Below are 16,010 nucleotides of genomic sequence, written 5' to 3' on the forward strand. Positions count from 1 at the left end.
TGTTTGGTTTTTTCTCCTTGCGATAGTTTACTGAGAATGATGATTTCCAATTTCATCCATGTCCCTACAAAGGACATGAACTCATCAATTTTTATGGCTGCATAGTATTCCATGGTGTATATGTGCCACATTTTCTTAATCCAGTCTATCATTGTTGGACATTTGAGTTTACAGGTATTCTTGTGATGTTGTTTTTCTCCCCGGAAGTAGGATTCCAAAATTAAGAAAGATGATAGACTGAAAATATAGAATGAAATGTTTCGCTGGAGACTGTGTTCTTCCTGATATTTAATTTCCCTGACTCCAGTATAATCTTCCTGTGGGAGGGAGAAGTGTCCTTGTTAATGCTAATCTTTTACAAAACTAGAACACCCCAAAAGGTCACAGAGGACCATCGTGACACACACATTATATGGAAGCCAGCCTAATGCAAAGAGTGAAATTATTCTAGTGAATATGTACATACTCAACTAAATTTCCCTGGGCCAATCAAACTGGTATGTATTTAATGGGACACAAAATGGGGCAAAACAAACACATGTGGGTGTGTATATATGTATCTCTCCCAATGTGTTTTTTAAAAAAAACTACTTATGGCCGGGCACGGTGACTCATGCCTGTAATCCCAGCACTTTGGGAGGCTGAGGCGGGTGGATCACCTGAGGTCAGGATTTGAGACCAGCCTGGCCAACATGGCAAAACCCTGTCTCTACTAAAAATACAAAAATTAGCCAGGCCTGGTGGCATGTGCCTGTAATCCCAGTTACTTGGGAGGCTGAGGCAGGAGAACTGCTTGAACCCGGGAGGCAGAGGTTGCAGTGAGCCAAGGTGGCACCACTGCACTCCAGCGTGGGCGACAGAGCAAGACTCAGTGTCAAAAAAAAAAAAATCTACTTATAATTGTATAGTACCACAATATAGAGGGAAAATACAAACATTTAAAGTTCAAGCCTGGGAATAATTTCTTTGTTAGTATTTAGTTTTGTTATTAAGCAAACATCTTTGCCCTTGATATTTTAAAGTTAGAGGTTTAGTCCTATAGCTAGCTAAGGGAGTTTGAGATGTAGAATATGAAAGCTAGGAGCTAAAGATAAATTTTTCAATGATATACCTTTCTGCTCAGAAGCCCCAGGGTAAATATGAGGGGTCACTGCTTTAAAAGAATAAAACATAACTGATCTAGTATTAGAAAGTTTGAGAAAACAGGTTCTACGAGTCCTCATAATGACACAAGGAACACAGGCTGATGGCTTATCTGGATGAGACAGGGTCTTCCTTAAGAGCTCTGAAGAATGTGGCCCTGACTTAATTCATCAATAGGGCCAGCTTGAGGACAAATTAATATGATGTGAGATCTATGACTGTTAATTCTGGGGTGGAAAAACAGCAACTGTTTTCTCTGTGATTCTCGTATTTCAGTATGCAGAAACTCTGGCTTTCTGGAGTTTCTATTACTGATTCAAAAAAAAAAAAAACCGTTAAAAAAAAAAAAGAAATTTAAAGTACCACAATTTTCACTAATATTATTTGTTGTTTACACTGGGCCAAGATAAATAATTTTTAAAATCTTAACCTTTTTAACACTAACTCCTATTATTTGAAGTATATACCTCTGTGGGTCAATTGATCCAGCTGCATAGCCAAAACAGGAATGCTGACAGACCTCCTGTAACCAGGCTGATTAAGCTTCAGACACAGCATGTTGTCCAATGTGTGAGAGCAGCACTGATACCTCAGCACTTTTACTTGCTGTTTTGAGGCCAATAGAACCTGATTTCCAACTGCCTCAATCAATAGTATCCTAATGTAAGTGTAGGTGGATGTTAACAAAAAGAGTCTAATTACACCCCCTAACTTCCTAATTTTCAGCCAAGACAGATGTGAATTCTAAGAAAAGTAATGTAACTGAGTCATTCTTCTCATAAGGGCTGGTCTGGTAATTTTCTCCTCTAAGCCATCTGATATCTACAAAATTCTTTCACAACTTACCTCTGTTATAGTAGATTTGCAAACCTCTCTGGCCACAGATTCAAATTTGGGATCTGTAGTTAGGTTCAGCTTATAATTCCACAACAACTAGATATGAGAGGAAAAATAAAACAAAACAAAGAAAAACTCCAGTTAGAACAGTATGAAATTTATTATCAATGTTAAATGACAAAAGCCAATTATACAGAGTCAGACAAAGCATATTCACATCAGATAACAAACAAAGTAGGATAAAATGCCATCACATTCCTAGATAAAAGGAAAAAAATGCAAGCCAAATAAAACGATGACTATTCAGATATACTTTTGTCGTTTTTACTAAAGGACAATTTTTTTTTTTTTTTGAGACAGAGTTTCACTCTTGTTGCCCAGGCTAGAGTGCAATGGCGTGATCTTGGCTCACTGCAACCTCTACCTCTCGGGTTCAAGCGATTCTTAAATGACAATTTTTTTAGAGCTATAAATTAAAAACCATTAAAAAGTCTAGAAAAAATGAAAAATTAAGATCCTTGGTAAGGTTTTCAAGGAAAATATAAATAGGTTATATGAGCTAAATTCTGCTTGAACCAAGAAGTCTAATCCAGAAGCTCAGATTTCGTGGATTCAGTCTCGGATCTCACGATCAACAGTGCTTTCATAGATCAGTTTCATGGAGGAAAGTCACCCAGGCTCTAGTTTCTAGGCATATTTATCTTCATTCATTCATTCATTTAAAAAAAAATTGCCAGGCGCGGTGGCTGACGCCTGTAATCCCAGCACTTTGGGAGGCCGAGGCGGGCGGATCACGAGGTCAGGAGATCAAGACCATCCTGGCTAACACGGTGAAACCCCGTCTCTACTAAAAAATACAAAAAATTAGCCAGCGTGGTGGCGGACGCCTGTAGTCCCAGCTACTTGGGAGACTGAGGCAGGAGAACGGCGTGAACCCCAGAGGCGGAGGTTGCAGTGAGCCAAGATAGCGCCACTGCACTCCAGGCTGGGAGACAGAGCAAGACTCTGTCTCAAAAAAAAAAAAAAAAAAAAAAAATTTGTAGCGATGGGATCTCACTGTGTTGCCAGGCTGGTCTTGAACTCCTGGCCTCAAGCAATTCCCCTGCTTTGGCCTCCCAAAGTGCTGGGATTACAAGTGCGAGCCAGCGTGCCCAGCCTCTTCATTCCCTTAAAACACTTGACACATACACTATAAGGTCCACTTTTTTTTTTTTTTTTGAGACAGTTTCCCTCTTATTGCCTAGGCTGGAGTGCAATGGCGTGATCTCAGCTCACCACAACCTCTGCCTCCTGGGTTCAAGCAATTCTCCTGCCTCAGCCTCCCGAGTAGCTGGGATTACAGGCATGTGCCACCACGCCTGGCTAATTTTGTATTTTTAGTAGAGACGGGGTTTCTCCATGTTGCTCAGGCTGGTCTTGAACTCCTGCCCTCAGGTGATCCACCCGCCTTGGCCTCCCAAAGTGCTGGCATTACAGGAGTGAGCCACTGCGCCCAGCCCATAAGGTCCACTTTATACAACTGTTTTAACACATGTTACACTAGAAAATATCTAAAGCCTATTCTTACAGATAATGACTAAATATTACTTTATCTTCAAAGCTTCCATAAAAAGATTTTGATAAGTGATCCAATTTCTGAAACGTAGCAAAAATGAGCCTTAAATTGTTTAGTTGGTGACACAGAGCAGAGACTTTGGATGATGTAGAACATGAAGACATATGTATGTATTTATTTTTGGAGGGGGGTACATTCCTCTCTGACTACTATATACTCCTAGACAAAAAAATACAGTCATCAATCACTGATTCAGTTAAACATCTGCTTGGCAAGGCGTTTCACAGATAGGCTATTAGAGGAAACAAGCAAATGTTTACTGAGTACATACTATGTTCCAGACACAGTGTTAGGAACTGGTGGATAAAACATAAGGAGAAGGACAAAGACTGTCCAGTGGCAGCCGTAGTCAATGGCAGGGAGTATGATCAAGTAATTGGCTAATGGCATCACTGGGTACCACAGCAGTATAGGTGAGGAATATTCCAAACTGGGGAGGGATGGGGAGTTTGGTCAGGGAAGATTTACCATAGAAAGTGCTAAGATGAAACCTGAAAGGCTAGCAGCAGTTAGCCAGATTCAAGGGTAGGCAGAAGACTTTTTTAGGCAGATGACACCACATCCATGGAAGCAAGGGGTGGAGGGAACCAGAAGTCCAATGGAGGACTGACCCAGGAGCCTCAAGCCAGGCCAGAACAGAAAGCCTTTGTAAGCCATGACTGAACTTTAACCCAAGAATAACGGGAAGTCGCAGAAGAGAAAGTAGGGGGTGATACAACCAGATCTGCTTTTTAGAAGGATAGAGGCATATAAAAAGTACATTAGGAATGACATGGAAGCATGCAGTTAATTCTGTATGAGTGCTGAGGAAGATCTGAAGAAAACACAAAGGATGGATAGGATTTCTTCTCCTCCCTCCTCAAAAACAAAAACATAGTTGTAAAAGCTCTAATCTCTCGGCTACCATCAATAATTGAGTTTTTAGGCCGGGCATGGTGCCTCATGCCTGTAATGCCAGCACTTTGGGAGGCCAAGGTGGGTGGGTAACCTGAGGTCAGGAGTTCAAGACTGGTCTGGCTAACATGGTGAAACCCGGTCTCTACTAAAAATATAAAAATTAGCCAGATGTACTGGTGCATGCCTGTAATCCCAGCTACTCTGGAGGCTGAGGCAGGAGAATAATTTGAACCTTTTTTTTTTTTTTAAAAAGAAAAAAAGAAAAGAAAAGCTTTCCGGTATCTCAAAAACTTAGGACAAACAGTAACAAAGGCCAGAAAAATTAAAACTATAAGCAGAATATTTCCTTACTATTTTATCGAATGCAAAGTCAGATGTCCTACAATTGAGCTAGAAATAGATTTTCTGCCAACAGATGTTTAGATAACCATTTAGATTTTTTGAATGTCTTTACCTTTTAATTTGAAAACTTACTTGTTCTGACAGGCATATATTTCCTTATGAACAAGTCTCTTCCCTAAGAACCATGACAGTATTGTCAAATGCTAAACATTTTACTGTATCTCATCTTTTTTTTGTTCATTTCAAATTAAGATATAACTCATATACCATAAAATTTACCTCTCTAAAGTGTACAATTCAGTGGTTTTTTACTATATTCACAAGGATGGGCAACAACCACCATTGCCTAATTATAGAACATTATCACCCCAAACAGAAGCCCATACCCATTCTGTCACACTTTTATCCTCTCTACCCTCATCTTCTGGCAACCATTAATCTACTTTCTGGTCTTTTCTTTCTTTTTTTTTTTTTTTTCAGACAGGGTCTTGCTCTGTCACCCAGGCTGAAGTGCAGTGGCGCGATCTCAACTCACTGAAGCCTCCGCCTGGGTGACAGAGCAAGAATCCCTCTTAAAAAAAAAAAAAAAAAAAAAAAAATTTCGCCCAGGTTGGAAGTACAGTGGTGTGAGCGCGATCTCAGCTCACTGCAACCTCCGCCTCCCGGGTTCAAGCAATTCTCCTGCCTCAGCCTCCCTACTAGCTGGGATTACAGGGTGCGCCACCACATCCAGCTACATTTTTGTATTTTTAGTAGAGACGGGGTTTCACCATGTTGGCCAGGATGGTCTCCATCTCCTGACCACGTGATCTGCTGGCTTCAGCCTCCCAAAGTGCTGGAATTACAGGCGTGAGTCATCGCGCCTGGCCTCAAATCTTAAGATATTCATCCATGAATCTATCTGCTCACCCATCCCAAACGTGTAATGAGTAACTACTATAATCTGAACATCCTTCTAGGTAATGGGGATGAGAAAGGTGAAGGAAGGAAAAAAAAAAAAAGGCCATTGTCTCAGCACTTCAAGAAGCTCAACCACAGGAGGACAAAAGAAGGAAGAGTCAGGTTGGAAAGAAAATAAACAATAAAAATATAGTGTGATAAATGTGATAACAAGCATGCAGGAGATTTTACAGAACACATTTCGGTGAGTGGTAAGAGGAGGGACAGGGAGTCTCGGTAGCAGTCCAGTCATCCTGGGCTTGATCCTCAGGGATAAGAAGCAATTTAGTCAGATGAACTGATGGAGACTGCGCTTCTAAGTGTACAAAGGTAGAAAGGACACAAAGAATAAATGATAACCTATGGAAACAGAGTTCAGAATAGCTGGAGTTGAAGGTATGAAAGATGAGATGGGGCGCAGGGGTCAGATCACATTGAATACTGCAGTTCATATTAAAGGTTTTGAATTTTATCTTAAAGGAAATGGAAGGTTAATGGATAATTTTAACCAAAGAACTCAAAAGATAACATCTGATTACACTGTAGAAGGGCAGGATTTAGGCAGGTTAGTAGACCAAGAGGCAAAAACTTATTTGAATGAAAAAAGATGGGATATACTTGAGATACTTAGAATAAAGTAATTACAGGATTAGGGTGTGGGCTAGGGGATGAAGGGAAAAGTTTCCTTCAGTCAAGCTCCTTGAAAATACAGTCAGTCTACTGGGAGACACCTCCCAGTAGGGGCCGACAGATATCTCATACAGGCGGGTGCCCCTCTGGGACAAAGCTTCCAGAGGAAGAATCAGGCAGCAATATTTGCTGTTCTGCAGCCTCCGCTGGTGATACCCAGGCAAACAGGGTCTGGAATGGACTTCCGGCAAAACTCCAACAGACCTGCAGCTGAGGGGCTGTCTGTTAGAAGGAAAACTAACAAACAGAAAGGAATAGCATCAACATCAACATCAACAAAAAGGACATCCACACCAAAACCCCATCCGTAGGTCACCAACATCAAAGACCAAAGGTAGATTAAACCACAAAGATGGGGAGAAACCAGAGCAGAAAGGCTGAAAATTCCAAAAACCAGAATGCTTCTTCTCCTCCAAAGGAACACAACAACTCACCAGCAAGGGAACAAAACTGGACGGAGAACAAATGTGACAAGTTGACAGAAGTAGGCTTCAGAAGGTTGGTAATAACAAACTTCTCTGAGCTTAACGAGCATGTTCTAACCCATCAAAACGAAGCTAAAAACCTTGAAAAAAGGTTAGGCGAATGGCTAACTAGAATAACCAGTGTAGAGAAGAGCTTAAATGACTTGATGGAGCTGAAAACCATAGTACGAGAACTTCGTGAAGCATACATAAGCTTCAATAGCCGATTTGATCAAGCGGAAGAAATGATATCAGTGATTGAAGATCAAATGAATGAAATAAAGCCAGAAGACAAGATTAGAGAAAAAAGAGTGAAAAGAAATGAACAAAACCTCCAAGAAATATGGGACTATGTGAAAAGACCAAATCTACATTTGATTGGTATACCTGAAAGTGACAGGGAGAATGGAATCAAGTTAGAAAACAATCTTCAGGATATTATCCAGGAGAACTTCTCCAACCTAGCAAGGCAGGCCAACATTCAAATTCAGGAAACACAGAGAACACCACAAAGATACTCCTCAAGAAGAGCAACCCCAAGACACATAATTGTCAGATTCACCAAGGTTGAAATGAAGGCAAAAATGTTAAAGGCAGCCAGAGAGAAAGGTCGGGTTACCCACAAAGGGAAGCCCATCAGACTAACAGCACATCTCTTTGCAGAAACCCTACAAGCCAGAAGAGAGTGGGGGCCAATATTCAACATTCTTAAAGAAAAGAATTTCCAACCCAGAATTTCATATCCAGCCAAACTAACCTTCATAAGTGAAGGAGAAATAAAATACTTTACAGACAAGCAAATGCTGAGAGATTCTGTCACCACCAGGCCTGCCTTACAAGAACTCCCGAAGGAAGCACTAAACATGGATAGGAACAACTGGTACCAGCCACTGCAAAAACATGCCAAATTGTAAAGACCATCGAAGCTATGAAGAAACTGCATCAATTAATAGTCAAAATAACCAGCTAGCATCATAATGACAGGATCAAATTCACACATAACAATATTAACCTTAAATGTAAATGGGCTAAATGCCCCAGTTAAAAGACACAAACTGGCAAATTGGATAGAGTCAAGACCCATCAGTGTGCTGTATTCAGGAGACCCATCTCACCTGCAAAGACACACATAGGCTCAAAATAAAGGGATGGAGGAAGATCTACCAAGCAAATGGAAAGCAAAAGAAAAAAAAAAACGCAGTGGTTGCAATCCTGGTCTCTGATAAAACAGACTTTAAACCAACAAAGATCAAAAGAGACAAAGAAAGCCATTACATAATGGTAAAGGGATCAATTCAACAAGAAGAGCTAACTATCCTAAATATAAATGCACCCAATACAGGGGCACCCAGATTCATAAAGCAAGTTCTTAGAGACCTACAAAGAGACTTAGACTCTCACACAATAATAATGGGAGACTTTAACACCCCATCATCAATATTAGACAGATCAACGAGACAGAAAATTAACAAGGATATCCAGGACTTGAACTCAGCTCTGGACCAGGCAGACCTAACAGACATCTATGGAACTCTCCACCGCAAATCAACAGAATATACATTGTTCTCAGCACCACATCGCACTTACTCTAAAATTTACCACATAATTGGAAGTAAAACACTCCTCAGCAAATGTAAAAGAGGAGAAATCACAACAAACTGTCTCTCAGACCACAGTGCAATCAAAGTAGAACTCAGGATTAAAAATCTCACTCAAAACCGCACAACTACGTGGAAACTGAACAACCTGCTCCTGAATGACTACTGGGTAAATAAGGAAATGAAGGCAGGGATAGCATTAGGAGATATACCTAATGTTAAATGACGAGTTAATGGATGCAGCACACCAACATGGCATATGTATACATATGTAACTAACCTACACGTTGTGCACATGTACCCTGAAACTTAAAGTATAATAAAAAAAAATGTAAAGGGGCTAAATGCTCCAATTAAAAGACACAGACTGGCAAATCGGACAAAGAGTCAAGACCCACCAATGTGCTGTATTCAGGAAACCCCTCTCACGTGCAGAGACACACATAGGCTCAAAATAAAGGGATGGAGGAAGATCTACCAAGCAAATGGAAAACAAAAAAAGGCAAGGGTTGCAATCCTAGTCTCTGATAAAACAGACTTTAAACCAACAAAGATCAAAAGAGACAAAGAAGGCCATTACATAATGGTAAAGGGATCAATTCAACAAGAAGAGCTAACTATCCTAAATACATATGCACCCAATACAGGAGCACCCAGATTCATAAAGCAAGTCCTTACAGACCTAAAAGAGACTTAGACTCCCACACAATAATAATGGGAGACTTTAACACCCCACTGTCAACATTAGACAGATCAATGAGACAGAAAGTTAACAAGGATATCCAGGAATTGAACTCAGCTATGCACCAAGCAGACCTAATAGACATCTACAGAACTCTCCACCCCAATTCAACAGAATATACATTCTTTTCAGCACCACACCACACCTATTCCAAAATTGACCACACAGTTGGAAGTAAAGCACTCCTCAGCAAATATAAAAGAACAGAAATTGTAACAAACTGTCTCTCAGACCACAGTGCAATCAAACTAGAACTCAGGATTAAGAAACTCACTCAAAACCGCTCAACTACATGGAAACTGAACAACCTGCTCCTGAATGACTACTGGGTACATAACGAAATGAAGGCAGAAATAAGGATGTTCTTTGAAACCAACAAGAACAGAGACACAACATACCAGAATCTCTGGGACACATTCAAAGCAGTGTGTAGAGGGAAATTTATAGCACTAAATACCCACAAGAGAAAGCAGGAAAGATCTAAAATTGACACCCTAACATCACAATTAAAAGAATTAGAGAAGCAAGAGCAAACAATTTCAAAAGCTAGCAAAAGACAAGAAGTAACTAAGATTGGAGCAGAACTGAAGGAGACAGAGACACAAAAAAACCCTTCAAAAAAAACCAATGAATCCAGGAGCTGTTTTTTTGAAAAGATCAACAAAATAGATAGACTGCTAGCAAGACTAATAAAGAAGAGACAAGAATCAAATAGACACAATAAAAAATAATAAAGGGGATACCACCACTGATCCCACAGAAATACAAACTACCATCGGAGAATGCTATAAACACCTCTATGCAAATAAACTAGAAAATCTAGAAGAAATGGATAAATTCCTGGACACATACACCCTCCCAAGACTAAACCAGGAAGAAGTTGAATCTCTGAATAGACCAATAACAGGTTCTGAAATTGAGGCAATAATTAATAGCCTACCAACCAAAAAAAGTCCAGGACCAGATGGATTCATGGCCGAATTCTACCAGAGGTACAAAGAGGAGCTGGTACCATTCCTTCTGAAACTATTCCTATCAATAGAAAAAGAGAGAATCCTCCCTAACTCATTTTATGAGGCCAGCATCATCCTGACACCAAAGCTTGGCACACAACAAAAAAAGAGCATTTTAGACCAATATCCCTGAGGAACATCTAGGCGAAAATCCTCAATAAAATACTGGCAAACCAAATCCAGCAGCACATCAAAAAGCTCATCCACCACGATCAAGCTGGCTTCATCCCTGGGATGCAAGGCTGGTTCAACATATACAAATCAATAAACGTAATCCAGCATATGAACAGAACCAATGACAAAAACCACATGATTATCTCAATAGATGCAGAAAAGGCCTCTGACAAAATTCAACAGCCCTTCATGCTAAAAACTCTCAATAAACTTGGTATCGATGCAACATATCACAACATACTAAGAGCTATTTATGACAAACCCACAGCCAATATCATACTGAATGGGCAAAAACTAGAAGCATTCCCTTTGAAAACCAGCAAAAGACAAGGATGCCCTCTCTCACCACTCCTATTCAACACAGTATTGGAAGTTCAGGCCAGGGCAATCAGGCAAGAGAAAGCAATAAAGGGTATTCAAATAGGAAGAGAAGAAGTCAAATTGTCCCTGTTTGCAGATGACATGACTATATATTTAGAAAAGCCTGTCGTCTCAGCCCAAAATCTCCTTAAGCTGATAAGCAACTTCAGCAAAGTCTCAGGATACAAAATCAATGTGCAAAAATCACAAGCATTCCTATAAATCAGTAACAGACAAACAGAGAGCCAAATCATGAGTGAACTCCCATTCACAATTGCTTCAAAAAGAATAAAATACCTAGGAATCCAACTCACAATGGCTGTGAAGGACCTCTTCAAGAACTACAAACCACTGCTCAAGGAATAAGAGAGGACACAAACAAATGGAAAAACATTCCATGCTCATGGATAGGAAGAATCAATATCGTGAAAATGGCCTTACTGCCCAAAGTAATTTATAGAGTCAATGCTATCCTCATCAAGCTACCACTGACTTTCTTCACAGAATTGGAAAAAACGACTTTAAACTTCATATGGAGCCAAAAAAGAGCCCACACAGCCAAGACAATTTTGGGCAAGAAGAACAAAGTTGGAAGCATCACGCTACCCAACTTCAAACTATACTACAAGGCTAAAGTAACCAAAACAGCATGGTACAGGTACCAAAACAGATATACAGGCAATGGAACAGAATAGAGTCCTCAAAAATATCACCACATATCTACCACCATCTGATCTTTGACAAACCTGACACACAACACACAAACAATGGGGAAAAGATTCCCTATTTAATAAATGGTGTTGGGAAAACTGGCTAGCCATATGCAGAAAACCCCTTCCTTACACCTTATACAAAAATAAACTCAAGATGGATCAAAGGCTTAAACGTAAGGCCTAGGACCATAAAAATCCTAGAAGAAAACGTGGGCTATATTAATACCATTCAGGATACAGGCATGGGCAAAGACTTCATGTCTAAAACACAAAAAGCAATGGCAACAAAAACCAAAATTGACATATGGGATCTAATTAAACTAAAGAGCTTCTGCACAGCAAAAGAAACTATCATCAGAGTGAACAGGCAACCTACAGAATGGGAGAACATTTTTGCTATCTATCCATGTGACAAAGGGCTAATATCCAGAATCAACAAAGGGCTAATATCCAGAATCTACAAAGAACTTAAACAAATTTACAAGAAAAAAGCAAACAACCCCATCAAAAAATGGGCAAAGGATATGAACAGACACTTCTCAAAAGAAGACATTTAGGCAGCCAACAGACACATGAAAAAATGCTCATCATCACTGGTCATTAGAGAAATGCAAATCAAAACCATAATGAGATACCATCTCATGCCAATTAGAATGGCAATCATTAAAAAGTCAAGAAACAACAGATGCTAAAGAGGTTGTGGAAAAATAGCAATGCTTTTACACGTTGGTGGGAGTGTAAATTAGTTCAACCATTGTGGAAGACACTGTGATGATTCCTCAAGGATCTAGAACTAGAAATACCATTTGACCCAGCAATCCCATTACTAGGCATATACCCAAAGGATTATAAATCATTATATGATAAAGACACATGCACATGTATATTTATTGCAGCACTATTCAAAATAGCAAAGACTTGGAACCAACCCAAATGTCCATCAATGATAGACTGGATTAAGGAAATGTGGCACATATACACTGTGGAATACTATGCAGCCATAAAAAAGGATGAGTTCATGTCCTTTACAGGGACATGGATGAAGCTGGAAACCATCATTCTCAGCAAACTATCACAAGATCAGAAAACCAAGCACCACATAGTCTCACTCGTAAGTGGGAGTTGAACAATGACAACACATGGTCACAGGGAGGGGAACATCACACACTGGGGCCTTTTGGGGGTGGGGGGCTAGGGGAGGGATAACATTAGGAGAAATACCTAATGTAGGTGACGGGTTGATGGGTGCAGCAAAGCACCATGGCACGTGTATACCTATGTAACAAAACTGTACGTTCTGCATATGTAACCCATAACTTAAAGTATAATAGTTAAAAAAAAGTATAGCACATACGATTATGTGCAATACATACTTGATATTGATAATAAATGACTATGTTACTGGTTTTTGAAAAAAAAAAGAAAAAGAAAATATTAGTCTATAGCTCGTTGAATCTACTTCCTCTTTTATTTACCCTTAAAATTTTAAGTCAAAGCTATGTTTAGTCAAACAGTTTTATAAAGTTAGTTTAAAAAATCAAAACAAGAAATTCCCTGTCCAAAGTCCCACCCACTCCCCAGAAGCAGACACTTTCAATTCTTTTTGCTTACATTAATTACCTCCATATTTTTAAACTACATGCTTAAACTGTCATTTCTTGACTTGTCACTTTTAGATATTCTGTAGTAACTTAAACTATAGAAGATGAGGAATGAATTCTCATACCCGTCTTCCTGGTCCCACTCCTCTCCATACAGTTAAATCATCATGTTGTTAGATACTCAGTATTCACATTATTGACTATGTAAAGTTATATATACTGAGACACAGAATATTATATTTATTTTCCTATATGACTTTTAGTTTGCTCTACAGTTAAGTCATTTATTTCATAGGCCTATTTTCCTATACACCCATTATTAATTAATCCTCAATCTCTTTACTAGAAATGTATATCTCCTCTCAAAATGTTCTAGTGTGTCCAGTGAGACATTCCTCTTGTAGTCTTTTCATTTTCCTGCTTCCATCAGTGACTGGCTGTTTTCTCTGTACATGTATCATCCTTCTCCAGCATCCTCAGAATTTCCTTTGCTTTTCTCTTAGGCTGATTCATTAGTCACTGGGTTCTTTATCTTTCTCTGCCTTGGTGTATTCCCTCATTTTCTTTAAGCACATCCTCCAGGGGCTTTATTCAAAAACACGTGGCTGGGCACGGTGGCTCACACCTGTAATCCCAGCACTTTGGGAGGCCGAGGTGGGTGGATTACCTGAGGTCAGGGGTTCAAGACCAGCTGACCAACATGGAGAAACCCTGTCTCTACTAAAAATACAAAATTAGCTGGGCGTGGTGGCACATGACTGTAATCCCAGCTACTTGGGAGGCTGAGGCAGGAGAATCACTTGAACCCAGGGGGAGGAGGTTGCCGTGAGCCAAGATCGCACCATTGCACTCCAGCCTGGACAACAAGAGCGAAGCTCCATCTCAAACAACAACAACAACAACAACAACAACAAATATGCATGAGTCGTAAATGTTTGGAAGAACTGCATGCCAGAAATATCTTTATATTACTTTGACTGGATATCATTTTCGGTAAGCACTAGTCTACTGTCTTCTAGCTTCTAGGAATGCTGATGGGAAGTATATTACTCAAATTGCCACTACTTTGATTTTGACCTGGGTTTTTCTTCTCTCTGAAAGCTTTAAGGTATTTTGTTTATTCCCAGGATTGTGAAATTTTACCGACAGGCAGCAGTGAGCAAAAAGGGCAACAGCCTTCAAGGAGTTTACATTCTATGAAAGAGAGAAAGATAAGGCATAAATAATCAAGTAAATGTGTCAGGTGATAAGCTAGGGCAAGATGAATTGAAAGTAGGGGAATGGGGTGCTATTTTCCATAAGAGAGTAAGGGAAGGAAAATGAATAGCCACAGAAGATGAATGTTCCATGTGGAAAGAATAGCAAATGCAAAAGTCCCGAGTCAGGAACATTTTCTGAGTATCTGAAGAATAGCAAGGAGGACACTGTGGCTTAAGTAGAGGTGGCAAGGGGCAACAATCGTAGGAGAAGAGGTCAGAGAGTTGGTATTTGCACGCTTGCAGGGCACAAAGATTTGGGAGTTTAATCAGTGAGAAAAAAAGTTTTAGGGGTTTTTGGACAGAGCAGTAATATGAACTAACATGTTAGAGGGATCATTCCAGCTGTAGCGTGGAGTATAGACTAAGCAGGAGGGAGACTGCTTAGGAGGCCAACACAGAAGTCCCGGAGAGATGTGATGATGACTTGGATCAGGGCAATAGCAGTGAAAATGGCCAAATTCAGGATATATTTCAAGGAGCAGCCAGAAGATTACTAATGGATTGAATGTGAAGTGTAAAAGGAGAAGAATCAAGGTTTCTGATTTGAGCAACCAGAAGAATAGAGGAGCCACTAGTGGAGATGGGGAAGACTACAGAAGAGAAGGTTTAGGGGCAGAAAAATTAAGAGTTTCGTTCTGGAAATGACTATTAGACAAAGTAGAAATGTGGAATCGGCAGCTAAAGTCTGAGGTTCTATGGAAAGGTCTGGGCTGAAAAAAGGCAATAACAACAAATTGCCAGGAGGGCAGCATCAACTGTCCCTCCTCAATGTAAGTCCTGGCAGCAGTTCATGGAGCCATCTGGAGGCATTTTCTCCCCATGGCCGTTGTGACTATTGTCTAGTCACAGGGGCATGGAAAGGAGGTGCCTTGGCTCAGAAGCCTCAGGCCCCATGGGAACCAATATCCTTTGTAACAACCCTCTGGGCAGTTTCCAGGGTCCCTGCAAAGGATACATCCAGCCTTAAGAGTCACCACATTCAGCAAAGCATGAAAGCATGGCATCCCGATTGGGCATTTATAATTCATTTACAGCTCTTCACAGCCCATCTAAAATTTACTAATCAGGGTCATTTTAATTATAAACAGTGCTGCCTAGGCATTTAGTTGACATTTTACTCTCATTAGGTTAAGGGAAAGGGAAATTAAGAAGTTAATAGAATTCAAATACTCATGAAAATGGGAAAAGGGCTTTGCTAACCTTTTACTCATAGGGCTGTTGTGAGCTGCTACAAATATTTAGCCCTTTTGGGCAGATATACAAGTATTTGTGTAGGGTAAACACCTAGAAGTAAAATGGCTGTATCATTTGCTATGCTTTAGCTAGTAATGCCAAGCCAGCTTTGAAAGCACTAGCTGTGCTAACTATCACCATTGTTCCACATTCACACAGATACTCGGTATTGGCACTGTCAAGGTACTGGTATCTCACTGAGATTTTCATTTTCATGTCCCTGATTACTAAGCAAAGTTAAGCACCTTTTCATTGTTTTTAGTTCATTCAGACGTCATCTTTGAGACAAGGCAGATTAAGTATCTTACATATTTTTTTTTATTCCACTGGCTTTTCTTTATTGCTCTGTGTGATTTCTTTACATATTCTGGATACACTGTCAGATGTATG

At 39.9% G+C, this 16,010-nt stretch overlaps 1 protein-coding gene across 2 annotated transcripts in view; it reads right to left on the reverse strand.

Annotated features, from left to right (window-relative positions):
• GLG1 (golgi glycoprotein 1) overlaps nt 1–16,010 on the reverse strand; it is a 154,674-nt gene that overhangs the window by 53,348 nt on the left and 85,316 nt on the right. For both annotated transcript variants that reach the window (XM_054534126.2, XM_054534127.2), the window contains one exon: nt 1,990–2,076. In XM_054534126.2, the coding sequence (XP_054390101.1) occupies nt 1,990–2,076 (87 nt within the window). The remainder of the gene's footprint in view (nt 1–1,989; nt 2,077–16,010) is intronic.

Source organism: Pongo abelii, chromosome 18 (genome assembly GCF_028885655.2).
Source record: "Pongo abelii isolate AG06213 chromosome 18, NHGRI_mPonAbe1-v2.0_pri, whole genome shotgun sequence".
Classification (NCBI taxonomy): Eukaryota; Metazoa; Chordata; class Mammalia; order Primates; family Hominidae; genus Pongo; species Pongo abelii.